Source organism: Poecilia mexicana, unplaced genomic scaffold, assembly GCF_051168715.1.
Source record: "Poecilia mexicana isolate PSO_F unplaced genomic scaffold, ASM5116871v1 scaffold_2, whole genome shotgun sequence".
Taxonomy (NCBI): domain Eukaryota; kingdom Metazoa; phylum Chordata; class Actinopteri; order Cyprinodontiformes; family Poeciliidae; genus Poecilia; species Poecilia mexicana.
The window spans coordinates 37,812,704-37,831,901 of NW_028263371.1; the positions used below are offsets into that span (position 1 = coordinate 37,812,704).

General features: G+C 40.8%; 1 protein-coding gene across 1 annotated transcript; it reads left to right on the plus strand.

Moving 5' to 3' along the window:
* Positions 1-16,565: 16,565 nt before the first annotated feature.
* On the plus strand, positions 16,566-18,869 carry pou3f3a (POU class 3 homeobox 3a). Its single transcript, XM_014992203.2, has one exon. It carries the CDS (start codon positions 16,871-16,873, stop codon positions 18,152-18,154), a length of 1,284 nt encoding a protein of 427 aa, XP_014847689.1. The 5' UTR covers positions 16,566-16,870; the 3' UTR covers positions 18,155-18,869.
* The last annotated feature ends 329 nt before the right edge of the window (positions 18,870-19,198 follow it).

Here is a 19,198-nt window from a genome sequence, read left to right on the forward strand (position 1 = left end):
TGCTCTGGGACTGGAAATGCACCATGTGTGAATATAAAGGAAGGGCCATTTAATAGGAAACACTGTCCAAACAACATAGCTTCAGTTTGTCTAAATGTCCCATGTTACTGAGAACCTGCAGAGGATGGAGAGTGGTTCATGATAGCGGCTACAGACGGTGAGAGCAAGGGAAGCTAACGGGCAAGAAACAATAAAGTAGATAAAAAGTAAGACGAGGGAAGCTAATCGTGGTAGTCTGTCGAAAGCAAGGAGAAGGAGGCAATTCAACATCGTTAAGAAGATAATTGAGCAAAGTATGGCCAAAGATTTCGGATGAAAAGCTAACGTATATCTAAAATTGAAAGTTTATAGAATAAAGAATGCACTATGTCTCAAAAGTAGAAACTACACAACAAAAGAACAAAAATAACTGGAAGTGATGGCTTAACTGGTTGAATAACACTGGACTTATATACAGAAAAGGTAAATTAAATGATTTAATGTTTTTATTTATATGTTAGTCCAGTCTAAATAGTAACCGTGTGTGTGATAAATCAGAAAATGTAGAGGGAATGAGGGAACGATTTGAACCAAGCGTTGCTAGTCCATGATTTCCTTTTGTAATTTGATCTTAAAAATGTCAACATTGCTACTGCAGACCACACCTAAATATTAAAGGCAAGATGGAAAAGGAAAAAGAGGGAACTCTGATGATATATGGCTGGAGTTCAAGGAGCCTTTCTAAGTAAGTAGGACAAGCCTGAGCCCACTTTGGTATGGATGAAAAAACAAGAATATTTGAAAGTGAAAGGAGTCCATGTGTAGAAGCTGTGGAAGGAAAAGTTTTTATATCGAGGCATGAAGTTTGAAAGGACGATGAGGTTTGGTCGTTTCTTCCAAATGTTTTATTTTTATATAACACCACATTGTGTTTCTTCTACTGACTTAGATGTGGTGTTTTGCTTGAAACGTTCAAAAAGAGTGAAGCACGACATCAACGCTACAAAGCTATGAATGCCAAACAACAGCATCACTTAATCTCGTTATGCAGATGCATCGCACTCTAATGCTGGACTATGAAAAACGAACATTACTTGCTACCTGATGTTTGGATTAATCAGCAAATAAATTTTTTTATCAAGTATTTGATCCAAGAAGAAGGAGAAGCTGGACAGGGACGCAGGCTCAAACAAAGCTGAGACACAGCGAAATCATAGATGAACGGAGAAATTTGAAACTAACGGGTCAAAAACACAAATGATAAGAATAAACTAACACATTTTAGTTTGTACACATGGTACAAACTAAAATAGAAAGATGTTAGCAAAAAATAACAATGATGAAAACAGAAACAAGAGATGAAGCCCACAGGTCTAACACTTTGGGATCATTACACACGACATCCGTACCAAGATGTTTTTCTGGGATGAATTTCTACCATTTCTACCATGGTAATTTTGTTTCTAGGCACTAGGGAAATATTAACCCCAGAAAACTGCTTTCCTGCTTTCTAGAAAATGTTCCTGTATGGTAAATAAGCCTGATGTTGTGGATAGGGGTCAAACAAAGCAGGGAGAAGCCACACACCCTAAAGTAAATCTATCTGAAAAAAGAAAAAAAAATGCAAGCAAAACTAAGGTTCCTCTAAAAGTTAAGTAAACCAGGCTGTGTTTGAAAACAAACATTATGTTCTCCATGAAAAATTCAAAATGACTTGGGGGCAGAAAGAAATGGACCAAAGTAACTCTGCAGGCCACAGAGTGGAGGTGTGAAACACGGGGACACTGGGGTAGGCATGGAGTGACTGAGCAAAATGTAAATACGGCATTGATTGCTTGACCGAAGCAGAAAGAAAACCTCCTCATATTGATCTACTGAAGGCCAAGGGCAGGAAGAGGCTAAACCAAGACACTGACCTCTGACCCCATGACCTTGGCCTTAAGCCAGAAAGCTGCCTTTCAGTCTTCATCGTTTGATCTCTGGCCCCTGCAGATGTGACCCGAACAGCTTTGTGGTGGATTTCTAGCAGCAATGTTCCTGGTCAAATTACCTGAGCAAAAACAAAAAAATCACCTTGAGAGAAGTTATAAGAAAGTGAAGAGTTTTTACTCCAATGCAGGATGTTATCAGAGGAAACACATGGATGAAGCAGGTGTAAGATTACTTCCATTATATTGGTTTCCTGATTCAATTACTGAAGCATTTAAATACAGAACAGACGTAGTGATTGCTCACTGTACTGTAGCAATAAATCTCTGAGCTTAGTAATTCGATATAATTCAACACAGTTGAACATGTAAACTGAGGTGAGTTGTCAACCTATAAAATATAGTTTTGATTAATCCTTTTGAGACAGCCTTGTTATTTAAAAACATGTTTTAAATAAATTTGTCTGAAGTTACCGGCAATATTTTTTTTAAAACTATGAAATAACAAACAATTTCAGACAAAACTTAGGTAAGTCATTCAAAAAATCTTGTTTCTTTTGTTTGTTTATTTTTTAAATAAGTTTGTGAAATAGATGCGAACCAAAGTAATGGGTACAAAACAACAACAAAAAGAAACGATGATATTAGATTACATTTCACTTCTACCAATAATTAATAACTAGCAGAGGAATGGGAAAGGAAACATAAATGTATGTAAAGAGGTGGTGTTGGCGTTCTCAGTAAGATCAGCTAAAAAAAGTAGTCAAAAATGAGGCCCGATTGCAGCCGTAAGTATATTTACACAGATACGCATAAAAATCAGGGAAACAAAATAAATTCAAATACGACTTGCCATACAGACGGTTTACTGCTGCTGCGTATTAAAAAATTAACTTTCTGCTCTTTAGTAGCAAGCATGATGATCTTACCACCAAACAAATCCTTGCATTTGTTTGGTGTGGAGAGATTTAGATAGTAATTTACAGCTCTGGAAAAATGTAAGAGACCACTTAAAATGATCAGCTTCTCTGATTTAACTTCTTATAAGTGTACGTTTGAGCAAAATGAACATTGTTCTTTTATTCTATGAACTACTGACAGCATGTCTCCGAAATTCCAAGCAGAAATTTAGTATTAGCAGAAAATGAGAAATGGTCAAAGTAATGGAAACGATATATGGCTTTCAGACCTCAAATAATGCAAAGAAAACAAGTTAATATTCATTTAGAAACAACAATACTAATGCTTTAACTCAGGAAGAGTTCAGAAATCAGTATTTGGTGGAATAACCAGGAGGTTTTCAATGGCGTTCAGTGCAGTGGTCTCTTAATTTTTTTCAGAGCTGCATCTTTATGAAGAAAAAATACAAAGTGTTTGTCCTTTTGTGAATTATAGTGGTGACCACCTGTGACTGACTGCAGGTGAAACCTATGTTGTGATGGTTTAGCGTGAATGCATGCATTATTTTTAGTGGGATGGATTGTTGGGTGGATTATTGATAATTAACACCAACTAAAACATTTGCTCCCTTAGCTAAGTAACTCCTGAGTTATTATATGTGGAAGAAAAGATGGTGGCCACATAGTAAACATATCTTTGGTTTCTGATCTTAAATTCATAAAACCATAAAACCTTCAGTTGAGTTACAGCAATCAGGTGATCTTTTCAGTAACACCTGTAGTATACGGGCAAAGAATCACTTTTTAAAAAAAAAAAAAAAAATCCTAACAATGAACTCACTGTTAATTGTCCTGTTATGAGGTGCTGGTGTGGTTGCACCCTTCCACTGCAACTTCACAGCCTGGTCCCAGCAGCTCCAGTTGCTACGTTGCGCGCTCATTGCCTTTATCAATCTACCGGAGCTCAGAACAAAGACCTTCGTGTTCAAACACCAATTATTCCCTCATCTCCTGAGGCATCAGTGCAGGCCTAATTGGATTTAAATGAACCCCCAAATTTCCCCTTTGTTACAGAAAATAATATGCAGCGCTTTTTAATTAAGATCCGATACAAGCCCACGTGGAGGGTCTGCGGTTGCTTTCATGTCCAGCTCTTCAAATAGAGGTTCGGCCTCGCGTCGTGGACAGTTTGGTACAGGATCTGGCACAGCGGGAGGCTGGTTTGTTGTTGCTGCGCGTTGAGTTTGTGCATCGCTGTGTGCAATGGGGAGGCCTATCCAGAAAGGTGAAGAAGTTAATTAAAAGAGCTACATGGTGATTGATCAACTTAGCAACTAGTTCAGTGTCAGACAGAAACTTTGGATTTCAGCACGATTTAACTATTTTCTGTCATGCGTGCAATAAACTTTCATGTGTGAGGTGTATTTTTTAATAAACATGTTGCTTCTGATTGTCTTTACTTTTTTTGTTCTTTTATTTTGAAATTTCATTGCAATCAAGTACTCTGAAAGTTTACTTGCAGGAAGGCTGGTTGTGTGCAATGGCAATAACATATTTCTATTCTATTCTGAATTTCAATGTCAAACTGGCATAAAATATTTGAAATTATTTCAGAAATCTTTATGTAACCAGGTGAAAAATGGGTACATGTCAAATGTATTTTGTAAACCATGTTTTGCTTTTATTTCACCGTCTGGTTGTAATTCTTGTTTTTGTCAGCATGTGGTGCTGTTGTTACAGAGAGGTCTAAAATTACCGGAAGTAGAAAACCCCCCTTGTTTATGTATTGTGGCACTAACTGATAAAACGGAAGAGAGGGACATTTTTTGATCCGAGACCTGGTGGAGAAGACGACTCTATGGCCACATGAGAGAAGAATCCAAGTGTTCGAGGTGCCACTGCCGTTTGTTAAGCCATTATATGCTATTAGATTTCAGCTTTTATGTGAAGCTGCGTTCTACTCTGTTGAGTGCTAACCGCGTTGTTAGCCCGCCATTTCACTGAAGCTAAGGCTTTCTACCGTTCGAAATACGGGCCATTTATTTCTCCATATATTTAATCTCATACTTTTTATTTTGTTTCAACTCAGAGGGAACAGTGTCTTTTTGAGGATAAAAAACCCCTTCTATGTGAAGCTCCGTGTGCCGTATTAATCCCGGCTTCCCGACGATTATTATAGAGAGGGCACCGATATCACCCGACGCTTCAAAACAAAATATAATAAACTGGAATCTTCCAAGCTTGGGAGTAATGTGTGAAATGCCGGACCGAATGTACAAAGTCGGTCTGGTTTTGATGCATCCATCAACTAGTGGTGGCAAAAAGAGTTCATGTTTGCAAGTGAGATTCAGTTTTAATGCAACAGTAATGAATGGTGTTAGACGTGTCTGATATACATCTTTTTTGTTTTCTTCAATCCAAATGGCTTGTCTCAAGCAAGCATCACCAATTTGCAGTTGAGTTGTTGGTTCTTTTCCTCTGAGTGTTCAGTACAACCTGCTCAGGTGTAATTTGAAGACGTTACACATGTTCAGCAGATGTTGCTGCACACACTGAATCCTTTCCCTCTGGCAAAAAAAAAAAAATGTAGAAAAAAAGAAATGTGGTCAACTTTACCAGCATAGTTTCTGCTTCCAAAACAGATTAGACCGCAACTAAAGAACGTTCTCAATGATTTCAGAGGCTAAATGATTAATTAGTGTATTGATCTGCTGATTGTGTCATCCGATGGAAAGCATAGCACTGACAGGAGCAGGAAGCCATCAGTCAGCCGATTGCTGCAATTATTCAACTACTATTTCACTTATTTAAGTGGTTGAATCAGCTCTGGTCAATCGCGGTGAGATCCGCGAGAGGATGAATGTGACACTTTGAGAGCTTTCTTTAGCAGCTCCAATTATGCAATGTCCATTTCCACCGCAAAATAGGACAGAAAGGTGCGATTAAAAAACACACATTTGGGGGACGTCTATCGGAGCCGTGCAGCCAGAGGAATGGATTAAATTCTCCCACGGCTCAGTGAATGAGCAGAGGAAAGAACAGAAGATGATTGAAGAACGCAAAAGCCATCTCTCGTTTGCTGATAGCACAACCCTCTTTCTCAGTAACTCTGCACACAGTTTAGGTCATTTCCATTACCACAACTGAGACTTTAGAAATTGATGATAGCGAACTGAGTGGAATACATATTCACACTCCACTTTCCTGATCTGTAATCCCCCCCTTCTTCTTCTTTTTTTCACTGAGAAAGAGTTGGACATATTAAGGTTAAGTGAGAAAAATATTAGCCAGGCGGAACACGGCGAGCAGCGCTAAGCACAGATGTATTTTCTTTGTCCCTGCTCCTTGGGTCTTTTTTTTTTATGTGCGCAGTCAAATTCATATGGACTGTTCAAACCCGCGCTAACATACAAATCCAATTACAGCCACCACTCTATAATCACTGGCACTGGTTGCTTTTTCTTCAGAAGTGCAGTGTTTGCAGAGGAACCTTTCGAGTGGTGGCTTTGCAGGAAACAGAGAGAGAGAGAGAGAATAGACATCCAGCTGAAACAGTGTTTTCCACAGGCTGATAAAGAGTGATCGGGACTTTCTTGTTCTCTCGTTTCTTTCTCTTTTGATGTTGGGGGGGCGGCGGGGGATTCGTCTCTCGCTCCAAAACGTAAAGCGGAACAGTTTCATGCAGTTTGTGAGTGAATTAATCATGATGATTAATTGGCTTTCAAGTTAAATATCCAGTGAGCGATGTCAGGCTGCCAGACATCACGGTTAAATTGACAGGCCTTTAAGAAGAAGCAGATTGATTTACACAGCAGTTAATGAATACCCCTTCACCCAGAAAGGGAGGAAAGGTAAACAAGTCTTTTCTTTCCCTTCCTGCCATCTGTTTTGTTCAACAACTCTTCCCCCCAGCCCCCTCCGCTGATCTCTAACCTGGCTTGAAGACTTGATAAAAATGCCTCTTTTAATTGTTTTTTTTTCTTTCTTTTTTTGCAGTAATATCAGGACAGTTTAGACAAGATGATGAAAATGTGTTTGCTTTTCAGAGGCAGATGTGTTATTCAAGCGAATGCTCTCTGGTTATAGCTGTAAGTATGCTGTAGAGGTGCAAATTTCTAAACACCTTCAGAACAATTTGCATAAAACAAAAGTTTTTTTTTTTTTTTTTTTCATTTTTAAATTTGCCCCAAGCAGTTAAAAACTTTTGGTGGTATAATCTAGTTTGGAAATCTGTGGTAGTGGAGCTCATCTCTGAATACATTTTAAACTATTTAAATCTACTCAGCATAAAAAGATAAATAACTGTCTGACCTTGAGTCGTGCCGAACAATTTCTGTTTTATTCAGATGTGCTAAATGGCCAGAATGATGAAAAATATATTTTATTTAAATTCAGAAAGTATACACACTCTAAATTGATTGTCTTACAAAACATTTTTTTCTCCTTCGTGAGTTTATGATAGATTAAAATATATATATTTTTGCGGCAATTGGATTCACGCATCTGGGCATATTTTTTAGGCAAAATCGGAGACACCCGACTTCCATGGGCAGAATTGAAAATCTAAATAAGTCAGGAAGGTAAATTTGAAACTCCACAGTCTAGTTTGCATTTACAGCCCTCCAGAAGTTTGAAAGAGCCAAATGTATCTGGTCAAACAATTGGATGCAAGTAGAAGCACCATGGGAGTGTCCAGGTATCAAAACATTTAGGGAAGAGAGAGGTTCTGTACAAAGACTTCATATATTCTGCAATTGCACTCCGGGACTAACACTTTTTCTGCACATTTTTCCAAAATGTTCTTTGATCTGAAGAAATAAAAATGGAAGTGTTTGTCCACAATGACCATCATTACATTTGTAGGGTATCGGGAGAAGCTTGCAAGGCTTTGTGATGTTGGAAACCAAAAGATTTTGGACATAATCAGAAGTTTCAGCTTTAAAATAAAGATGTTATGAAAATGTGTCCTCGCTTTATGCTGCATGCATTTCATTCATCCATTTTCCTTCCTGTAGCTCATCTTTAGGTGTAGCGCTCCTTCTGCTTCTCTCCCGTCTTGTTTTGCTCCAGCCTCACCTTTTTCTATAAATTATTTGTTCTCCAGATCCAGAGACTTGTTTTGATCCCACCGTCTCTCACTTGCTGTGTTTGCAAAAACCTTTGAGCTGCGTGATTCTGATGATGATGATTATGATAGCCTAATGATTATGATAGATTAATCTGTTAATCTTTATCTGACTAATGTCATTACCACTTTTTGCTCAGGCTAAGAAGCAGATAAAAAATATAGATTTTCTTAACAAATTTCAATAATTTTCTGTATTTTTCATAGCTCTTCAAAAGGTTGCACTAAATCTGTTCCACAACACATAAAGTAAATGTTTTATGTGCCTCTGTGTGTCTGGTTTTACACCACTTTTCTCCAACAGTGAGCAGCCGACGAGTATCGATTGTGACCAGAGGAAGGTTTTCCTCCATCATCGGTTATCCTTCTGCATTATTTGGCTTAAAGTCGTAGAATTGAAGTTGGATGTTTACATTGCGTTTAAAGGTCAAGGCTGGCGAAAAGCAGAAGCTGTGGAGCGCTGGCTTTGTTTTGATGTTCAGAGCTACCTACTCCCCCCCTCCGCGGCCCCCCCTGAGCCCCTCTGATCTACTCGGCAGCTCATTAAAACACCCTCTCCACCTCCACATTAGCATCAGAGTCATGGTCAGACTGCTTTGTGTTGTAAGGATGGAAAACAATATCAATAACAACAACAAAAACAATAGTAGCCTTTGGTCCGGGGAGGAGAGGAGGAGAGAAGGCCTTTGATAATGTACATCAAAGACAGACGCTGAAGTGGGCTGTGTTTTCGTTGCGTGCATGCCAAGGTCGTCTCTGATCCGGCTCGTGCGCTGCGAGCATGCAGGCCAACTCAGTGGCACAAGGTGAGCTGCGGGGTCTGCGGAAACCGAGTTCAACGGCGTGGGGGGGGCGGAGGTCAAACGCTGCAACCAGCGACGCTCTCTCCCTCTCAGGTTCAGGACGCCGCCCTCGTTTGACACAGATTCCCCCTGACTCACAGGGAGCGTATGTGGGATGTTGGTGCGAGGCTGGAAGTCCTCACATCTGTGTTCCTCCTTATCCAAAGTGCTGTGGCTCCTCATACAGTGGGATGTTTGTGTGCCGCCAAAGTTGGCTCCTACTCTTTCTGCGAAACGCTTCATCAATAATTAAAGCTGACTTCAGCTTTTGGTCCAGTGAACTTCCGCAGAAATATTCTTTCATAAAAGAGTATAAGTACCACAGTTGTACAGTTGTAGATAAAAAAGAAAATGCTGAATCTCAATAATCAGAATATCATTAAAAAGAGAATAAATTCAACCAGTTATGTTAAAATGTAAAGGTAAGGTAAGGTCATTTTATTTATTTGGCACATTTTCAGCAACAAGGCAGATTGTAGCACCGTTTCCTGTCCACATCCCTCTTCAGAGGATTTCAGACATTTATGTCAGGTTTAGTTTTGGACTCTGGCTGAGTCATTCGAAATCTTTACCAAATTCTTTAGGTCAAACTAATATTTGGACTCGTTCAGGATTTAATGAAAACCGTAGCTGAAGGGAAGGGACCCAGATCATGATGTTGCCACCACCATGTTTCACTGTTTGCATTAGTTTTGGCAATAACTGATGTTCTTGTGCCAAACCGAACCATTTTGGAATTTCGTTACAATAATTCCAGATTGGTTCCTTCACGTTCTCATGGGATTTTAGGACATTTTAGTCAGGCCTGGTTGGTTTCATTGGTTCTGTTGTAGTTTCTCAGTCCATGTATGACACAAGAGTTAACCAGTAGTTGTTGGGAGATCCTACAACATAACTATCAGTCTCCACAACCAGTTTCCCATCTTTAGGAAAATGCTCAACTCTTTGCCGTCGTCCACATTTTCTAAACTTGCACATAATGTAATACTGCATGTTTTCTTTAAGATCTATTCCCAACTGATGCTTTTATTAGTTTTTCTTTTATAACCTCCCTGCAAACTATCACTTTAGCTAAAGGACGCATAAGACCAAATGTCAGAAATAATCAAAATCCAGCTTAACTTCATTTCATGTTAATCAGATTCACTGAACTAATGGTGTGTGTGTGAACTCAAGAGGAAAACTTAATCAAAAGCGTTCCAACAAATTTAAGGATATAAAAACTTGTTCAACCAACATATTCCAGGTTTTTAATTGTTTAGTTGCTTCCCTCTGACACAGTTTTCTTTCAGCTTATTGTAAGAGATGCATGTCACTTCAAAGTGGGGAAAATGTGGAAATGATTCGTTAGATCAGTTTTAAGTAACCTGAAATCTAAATGAGGTTTATGCACTTTTGTCGGACACTGTTTCACTTTCATTACTTTTATCAGCATTCGACTTCATCTTAGATTATTTCTGAGTTTTAAAACTGAAACAATGAAGGGATGTGATTAATAAATCCATGATTAATAAATGAATTTCAATACTTAGCAGCAACAGAAATGTAGTTTATCCTTTAGAGGACCATGTGAACACCCCAAACCGTTCTGCTGCTTGTTTCAGTCACTTAACATTTCTCTTTGTAATACTTCCTTCTTTCCCCCCCAAATCCACTAGAGGATTAATCTTAACTACAGAGCGCCTTTATAACCGCGTGGACCTCGGTGGGAGCTTCAGAGAGCGCTCTCTGCCTTTATGAAAGGCACGGGGCCAGCCAGATTCAGCCTGGCCAGGCCTTCAGAGACGCCGGCTGTTTGACTTGGCTCTCTGTCCAGAGCCCGGCACAGGGCTACAGTTGTCTGTAGCCACAAACTGCAGAGCTGCAGGTATTTCCTGACTAAATTTCTCTGTCCTGCTGTTTGCAGTTGTATTCAGTGAAGGAAACTTTTGGAGACAGAGCACGGATGAATCCAACATAAAGAACAACCGCAGAAGCACCATATTTTCCTCCTTCTTCTGCTCATGCTCGACTAAAAAAGCCTAAAAGGAAATTAGAAAACCCAAAGGCATCCACCAGCTCAACCCATCTTGCATGTCTTATTTTTCGTCGTCGTATAAGCGGCGCAATTTTTCATGCAGGTCGGGACTTTATCTGGATGCTCCAAAGCCAAGAGTCTCATCTTTTTGCAATTTCCTCTGTTTTTTCCCCTCTGTGATGGCCCAGATGTTGTTCTACTCCGTGTTTAGTTTAGCATAAACATTAATCATAGACTTCTGCGCCATCATTCCTGGAACACCTCTCACCATTATGTTAATGAATACAGACACTTAGAAAGAGGCTTCGAGCACCTGCAAACACCTGGGCGCGCACACAGAAAAACAGCAAGAGAGGTGCCTTTCTGGGCTGTACTCTGTCTCCGCATCACTTTGGTCCCTTTCAAATTATCTGCTGGGATTAATGATTGTAATTTTCACACATTAACTGCCTCGCATTCATCCATAATTGGCCGACCCACAACTGTGTTTTCCCTTTGAATTTGTCCGCTGGGTTCCTTCCTTTAAGCTGCAGCAGCGTTTTGGGACTGACGATTGGTCCGGTTGCTTTCTGCTCTCTCTCTTGGCTGTAAGAGATGCAGGACTAGTCAGCAGAAACCTTCCAACTCTGCCTTGCAAAAAAAAAAAATATATATATATATATATATATATATATATCAATACACCTTGAACTTTTTCACATTTGAGAATGTTGTATTGGATTTAATGTGACAATCCAACACAAAGGTGTGCACAATTTTAAAGTTGGACACACACACAAACAAAAAAATACATGGATTTCGCCTCCAGGTCTACAATACAAATCAATTATAACAAACTGCTGTAGTAAATAGAGACCGTCTGAGAATAATTTCATCTCAGGATAAATAGAGTAATGTAAATGTAGCTCATTTATTGTCAGTTTCTTGCACCAAAGTAAAAAAAATAAAAATAATAATCAGTTCACATGATACAGGTCATGCAGCACTTCTTTTAAAATCTTTCTGAAAATGAGCGTTATCGTCTTCTAGACTTTTGTCAGGATTGCTAATAAAAAATTATCTCAAACCTTACAAGCGAACTCTGCACTGCATTCTTGAAAGGTGCATGTCAGTTTAAGCATGTAAAGTGAGCTTTAATGGTCTTTGTGAACGTTGGCTCGTAAACAACGCCAAGAAAACCCCCAGATTTGTCTCCAATAAAGCTGGGAAGAAGCTTAGAGTGCGTTTATGTGATGGATCTGCGTCCTAGAGATTGAAAAAAAAAAAAACAGAGCACGCTTTAAATCATAATCTGAAAACAGAAACAAACGATAACCAAGACAGAATGAAGCCCAGGGTAACTCTGGAGGAGCAGGAGAGATTCAAAGCTCAAGCAGGAAAATCTGTTAAAGTGACAGTAATCTAATCAGTGATAATTGTACTTGAACAGAGTGTGTCATGCTGTGGGAAGGCTTTACTGAGGATCTGGGATGCTGGACAAGGTTATCCGAGACAAATTTAGTGAAATACTGGAAAAAATATTGGTTAGAATATTCGAGCTCAAAATTCAGTTGTGGTAAAACTTAAAGATGTCCAAAAAAAAAAATAAATAAATCTCTGTATCAAATCTCACTGAGCTGTTCTCCAAGAAAAGAAAGGGACAAAATTTTAGTCTGCAGATGCTGAAAGCTCGTAAACGTCAAAACACTTGGAGCTGTAATTGCACCTAAATGTTTTTCAAAACAGGATATAGGATTCAAAGTACTGAGATCTTTTTTAAATTGAAACCATTTGTTGTTTTCCGTCCTTTCCGATAAACGGACGATAAACTTTCTATAACAGACAAAAGATGCAAAGAAGGCTCTGTGAATCTCGCTGTAAGATGGCTAAAACGTGACATCCAGGCTCACTGACAGCGATGGCTAAACTTTTAAAAACATCCGTCGCTGAAGCGGCGCTTCATTGGTCACATCAGTCTCATATTTCCCAGTCTTCGTAAACGAGGACCTTGGAGATGAATGCGCTTTGATCGTTTCTCCTCCATCTCCTTCGCTTTTCATTTGCTCTGCACTCTGCACCACCGCGGTTTGTCCGTCCTGGTGTCTCTGTCTTCCCTCGACTGCCTCTACTCCTGATTCAAGCACGCGCAGCGGGGGATTGTGGGCATAGGGACCTCACGCTGTGAAGGATCTCTCTGGCTCTGGCGGAGCTGAAGGTCAAACACACTCATGATCAGAATCGTGGGACAACACTGAAGAGGTTGAAAATAAAGAGTGCTCAGAGATACTTAAGGTCTGTTTTCTCTTTGCATTGTTTGCTGCAGACAGTCTGCTTCTGCAAAGGCCACATTTTAGAGCCCAGAGTAAATGGCAACAGTTTTTGTCTTTTTTTTTTTTTACATCTTTACTTCATGCAAATATTCAAAATGAACGAGTTCACGATGTTCTATATCACCCTATGTACAGGGGGGAATTTGTAAAGAAAATAACGTTAGAAAACGATTTTAAAAATTGCAGCGTTGTCTTTGTAGGGAATATATTTCTTGTCGCATTTGCTTTGGCCGTCCTCCTCTCTCATTTAAATGAGCTTGGCTCTTGACTGATGAAGCAAACCAAACAAAAACACCAGCAAAGAATAAAGAAAATCATCTGTTTCTCTGAATGGAAAAGAAAAAAAACTCCTGGTTGCCAGACGAAAGCTTTTACTTTTCTCTTTCGGAATTTTTTTTGGAAGCATTTACATTTTTCAAAAGTCCACCAAAGAAAATAGCCCCGGGGACAGAAATGTCTGATCTGCATATTGAAGCCTGAACAGAGGGCGCAAGAAGAGGAGGAGGGGGTGGAGGAGGAGGGGTGAGGGGCGGGAGGGCGACAGAGGGAGTCTCCGCACACATGATCCGAGGTTGATCGTAAAGAAACAATAATGTCAATTAGCTGACGGTGTCATGCTCATTACGCTGGATTAATTGCAGCATTCGCTAACAGATTATAGTTGTAGTTGTCGAGCGGCTCCCCGGTTGAGAGGGTTGAAGCAGGGGCGGCTGGGTGGGGGCAGCGAGAAAAAATGTGCATCATAAGAAGGCCTCTTCACCCGGCTTCCTTCATGAATAACAAATAGAGGAGCCAGAGCTGTGACCAGGCAGCACAACACATGAAAAACATTACTGCCTTCCCTGATTTATCTGCTTTTCCCCCACATTATGGCGGGACGCTCGCAACATGTGAAACACTGTGGAGCTTTTTGTGCCATTTGGATGCACATTGGGCTGTTTCACAGAACGCAGCTCGGTAATGAGCAGATTTTACCATGTGGAAGATGTTATTTTACACCCATACATGATCAGAATGAAGTTTTTTGTGACAAGTGCAAAAACTTATATCACAGTGATATTCCTGGCAAATTTCATGAGTTTATTTATATATTTGTTTTGTCATTTAGCCCCAATGACAGCCCCGGTGGTTATAGTTGGTGTATTTAAGATCCCTTCCTGTATTCTAGGTTAGCTGAATGGGCTACAGCAGTAAACATTTTGACCACTGATTCTACAAAAATGTTTTAGCAGCATCATAAATTCTAACTGAGACTTTTCCTAAGACAATTTTTTGCCTTTGGCTGCGTGTATTTACATGCAGCCCCCGCCGCATTTATCAGCATCCGTGTTAAAGATGAGCGAAAAAATCCTAAAATAAGCTCCTCTTACATTGCTGTGTTATTACTCTGGGGAAAAAAAATCTGCTGCTGTTCTCTAAAAGTGGACTACGAAAATTTTAAAACACCCATCATCGTTTTCCTCTCTCTAGATGATGGAAAGATACATTTGGTTTTAAACTTTGTAATTATTGCTCCATATGTGCACAAGCTTGGTGGTGATTTCTTATAGCAAATGACTCACAAAGAACAACTTGCTTTCAATGGAACATTCTCTCGTCTTATTAATTTTGAACAGCAGCGGGGAGAAATTTACCTCTGAACCACATCCCATTTTCACCTATTGTAGAGAAATTCTGGCCTAAGCTGTCACCTTGGGACTTTTTGTCACCTCATTTTTATTCACCAGGGAAACAGGAAGGTTTGGCTTACTAATTAGAAGTACCTAGACACTCTGTTTAACTTTGGAAATTAATTACATGTTAAAAAAAATGTTTCAGGTATTTTCTTTTTTTTTTTTTAGAATTTTTAAGGGTTTGTGGAATTGTAAATTTTGTTAAAAAAATCATAACTTATCTCTTTACATGTTTTCCCTTCAACTGAAAAAAGTAACAGTTTGATATTTTTTCCAATATCGCAAGTTTATATAGCTGCAATAAAAGATTATGTGTGTGTGTGTGTATATATATATATATATGTATATATATATATATATATATATATATATATATATATATATATATAGGGTTCTGCATAGTATTTTGGCTGTGCCTAGAACTGCACATTTCTGGACTGAGATGTCTGATGTTGTTCCTGGGATCTGTTTGAGCCACTGCTCCAGTTTGGGGGTGACTGCCCCGAGGGCCCCGATGACTACAGGCACCACTGTGGTCTTCACCTTCCAGGCCTTCTCCAGTTCCTCTCTGAGGCCCTGGTATTTCTCCAGTTTCTCGTGCTCCTTTTTCCTGATGTTGTGGTCACTTGGTATTGCTACATCCACCACAACGGCTTTCCTCTGTTCTTTATCCACCACCACAATGTCCGGTTTTATATATATATATATATATATATATATATATATATATATATATATATATATATATATATATATATATATATATATATATATATATAAGACCCCAGTGGGCTCCTGGCCCCAGAGTTGGACGCTGCTGCCTAATAAGCCAAAACTAACCCTAATGGTTCACCAAACCCTTAACAGAACTGCAGTCTATTTATCATTCCCTTTTTGGACAAGGCCCAAGATAAATCCAATGAAAGATATAAATTAGCAGAAAGTTGACTGACCAGCACCTGGCTGTCTCCTCCAGACTCAAACCTCCGTGTGTCCATGTCCATGCCTTCCATTTTCTCTCTGACGCCCTGTAAAAAGCGAGGCGACCCGTTGAAACAAAATTCCCTCCTAACTCTTTATGACTGAGGTTGCATGTGTACTCCGAGGCAGTGGTTTGTGTTTGGTCTTAGGAAAAAAAAAAATGAACAAAATGTTTCAGCATAGCTCTCTGGCGCGCGCCTCAAGGTTACAACATGCAAAGGAGGATCCATCAGGCATTACGCGCGAACACTTTCTTTTTTGTTGGTTTGTTTTTGTTTTTACCCAAATCTGATCGTTTCGATTCAAGCCGCTCCAAATTACATGAATACATTGTCAAGCAAATCATATTAATTGTATATACAAAATAATATTGTAATTTAATCAAATCTTCTCTTTTTTGTTCTATTCCATCTCCAAATGTGGCTTTTTGTGTGTTTTATACTCCCCCTCTCTCCCCCTCTCATCAATTTGTCGCGTCTTTACCTGAAAGCAGGAACTCCGAGCACCGACCATATAAACACACAAACTTCTCTTTCAGCAGAGCGTCCAATCAGCGGGGGGGCTCTGCGCAGCCCTGCTGTTGTAATTGGGCGGAGATGGTGGGAGCAAAACGCAGCCTTGGCACAGCGTAAACTCACAATCCGTCTCCGTGGATCCTGATAGAAGACGCACCAGATCGCGCAGATTCAAAAGGAGGGTGGGAAACAATTTCAGTTCTACAGTTTTAATTTATATCACTTCAAGGTTATTTAATCTCATGATAAAAGATCGTCTGCTTGGAACGGATCAAAGAGAGAGTTTCTCTCTCTCTCTCTCTCTCTCTCTCCTCTCTCTCTCTCTCTCTCTCTCTCTGTCTTCTCATCACCTGCACAGTGGATTACGCCCTGCGTGGATTCTGGGACTCAAGAAAGTTATCAAACTCTCGGGAATACACAGGGAAGTAAACTTTATGAAAAGCTGAACAGTTTTTCTTCTTCTTCTTTTTTTCGTCAAACTGTCTCTGGAGTGTTTGGTGCTTCTTTTTTTATAGTGCCAAGACTTATTAGAGTATATATATTTTTTTATGGATTAAAGCAAAGTAAAACCAAACCTAAAGGTGAGACACATCTGCAGATTTATGCCTTGGGGGATGGCAGCAGCCACCTCCAGCCCGTATTTGGCCAGCAGCAGGATTTTATCCGGTCCCATCGTGCACTCTGACCGGAGAGGTGCTGGAATGCAGCCGGGCACCACCGCCGTGACCACGGTGTCCGGCGGATACAGAGGGGACCCATCTGTTAAGATGGTGCAGAGTGCAGACTTCATGCATGGAGCCATGGTGGCGAGCAACGGTGGACACATGCTGAGCCATGCCCACCAGTGGGTGACATCGTTGCCTCACGCAGCGGCCGCGGCGGCGGCGGCGGCCGCGGCCGCTGCAGCAGCGGAGACTGGCTCCCCGTGGCCCCCCAGCTCCCAGCCGCAGGAGGTGAAGCGGAACAGGGATGACCTGCACTCGGGCTCCGCTCTGCACCACAGGTCCCCGCATCTGGGAGCTCATCAGACGCACGCGGGAAGCTGGGGAGGAAGCTCCGCGGCGCACATCAGCAGCATCAGCGAGGGGCAGCAGCAGCAACAGCAACAGCAGCAACAGTCTCTGGTTTACTCCCAGCCGCCAGGATTTACAGTCAACGGGATGCTGAGCTCTCACACCGGGCAGAGCCTCGCTCACTCGGGGCTGCTGCGCGGGGACTCCCCTGAGCTGGACCACCACCACCACCATCACCACCAGAGCCACAACCACCACACGCACCATCACCAGCACCACGGAATGGGCCACGACCCGCAGTCCGACGAGGACACGCCGACGTCGGACGACTTGGAGCATTTCGCCAAACAGTTCAAGCAACGTCGGATCAAGCTGGGCTTCACCCAGGCGGACGTGGGCTTAGCCTTGGGGACGCTGTACGGCAACGTGTTCTCCCAGACCACCATCTGCAGGTTCGAGGCGCTCCAGCTGAGCTTCAAAAACATGTGCAAACTGAAGCCTCTGCTCAACAAATGGCTGGAGGAGGCCGACTCCACGACCGGGAGCCCGACCAGCATCGACAAGATCGCCACGCAGGGGAGGAAGAGGAAGAAGCGCACGTCCATCGAGGTGAGCGTAAAAGGCGCGCTGGAGAGCCATTTCCTCAAGTGTCCCAAGCCGTCCGCGCAGGAGATCAACTCCCTGGCGGACACGCTGCAGCTGGAGAAGGAGGTGGTCCGGGTCTGGTTCTGCAACCGCAGGCAGAAGGAGAAGCGCATGACGCCGCCTGGACTGCCGCGCACCCCGGAGGACGCGTATTCTCAGGTTGGGAGCATCGGTCCGGACACGCCGTCCCCTTCCATAGAGTGCAAGAGGATGTACAGCGACACGTGAAAACAGCCAGGACAAACTGTCCAGGCAAGAAACTGAGAGCAAAGACGGAGGGGAAATGTTTCCTGACTCACCAGAATTTCTGAGGAATTTTTTATATATATATCATAAATCCATCCGCAGTTTTAGTGTTTTTCTGTATGTGTTAATTCCAGAAGCGAGAAAAAGAGAAAAAAGAGAAGGAGTCTACTTTTGTGTTTGTTTGGTATTTATCTGTAATACTGTCTCTGGGACAAAAACATTAACGCTGATCTAGAATCTGCACAAAAGCAAGAATAAAGTACTTTAAATACAAAGTTAGGTAAATATGAAGACAAAAAGTAAAACATTTTTTCCTAAATTGTACAAAATACAAGTTTTCTTTGTGATTCTGCAGAATTCCACTCCATCCTGTTAGACCTGAAAGAAAGACATGTGTTTCATTCACTTTGTCCATGAATAGTTTTTGTAAGCCAGCAATAATAATTTAATCACCTCCCGTTCATATTTTGTGTTGTGCATAAGTGGAATTAAGTTGTGACACAAAAATGGCAAAAAAAAAAAAAAAGTGTAGATGAACACTCCTTTTATCCAGTAAGAATTTAGCACAAATTCCCAAAACTGTATGTAAGGTCTGCTGTGTGTTCCTGTGTAAAGATTCAGTCTATTTATTTTTCCCTATGTGTCTATTTTCATGGAAGACCAATAATTTAATAAATTTGACATAAAACCATGTTAATACATGAGATGATCATCATTTTGTTCTTACGTTCACATGCTCACATCTCATCAGCGTCATCTTGGCTTTGGTTTTGATCAACTAAGACGTGATCTGTGATTTTTGTGGCCGTTTTAAGGCCTAAAAAAAGCCTTTATTGGTTTATACGTTTTGATATTGTGGGGTAACCTACAGATATTTTCACGTAGGTGCAGGAAAATCAACATAAAGTCATTTTATTTAAAATCATCTGCTGGTTTTGTGGGTTAGAAAAAGAGGCAACGAAGGGCCTTTTTTTTAGGACTCCTCGTTTACAGAGGAAGACTGACGTAGGAAACAGAGGATCTAAG

Coding starts and splice junctions, on each gene's coding strand:
- pou3f3a (XM_014992203.2), top strand. CDS start 16,871: ATGCCTTGGGGGATGGCAGCAGCCACCTCCAGCCCGTATTTGGCCAGC.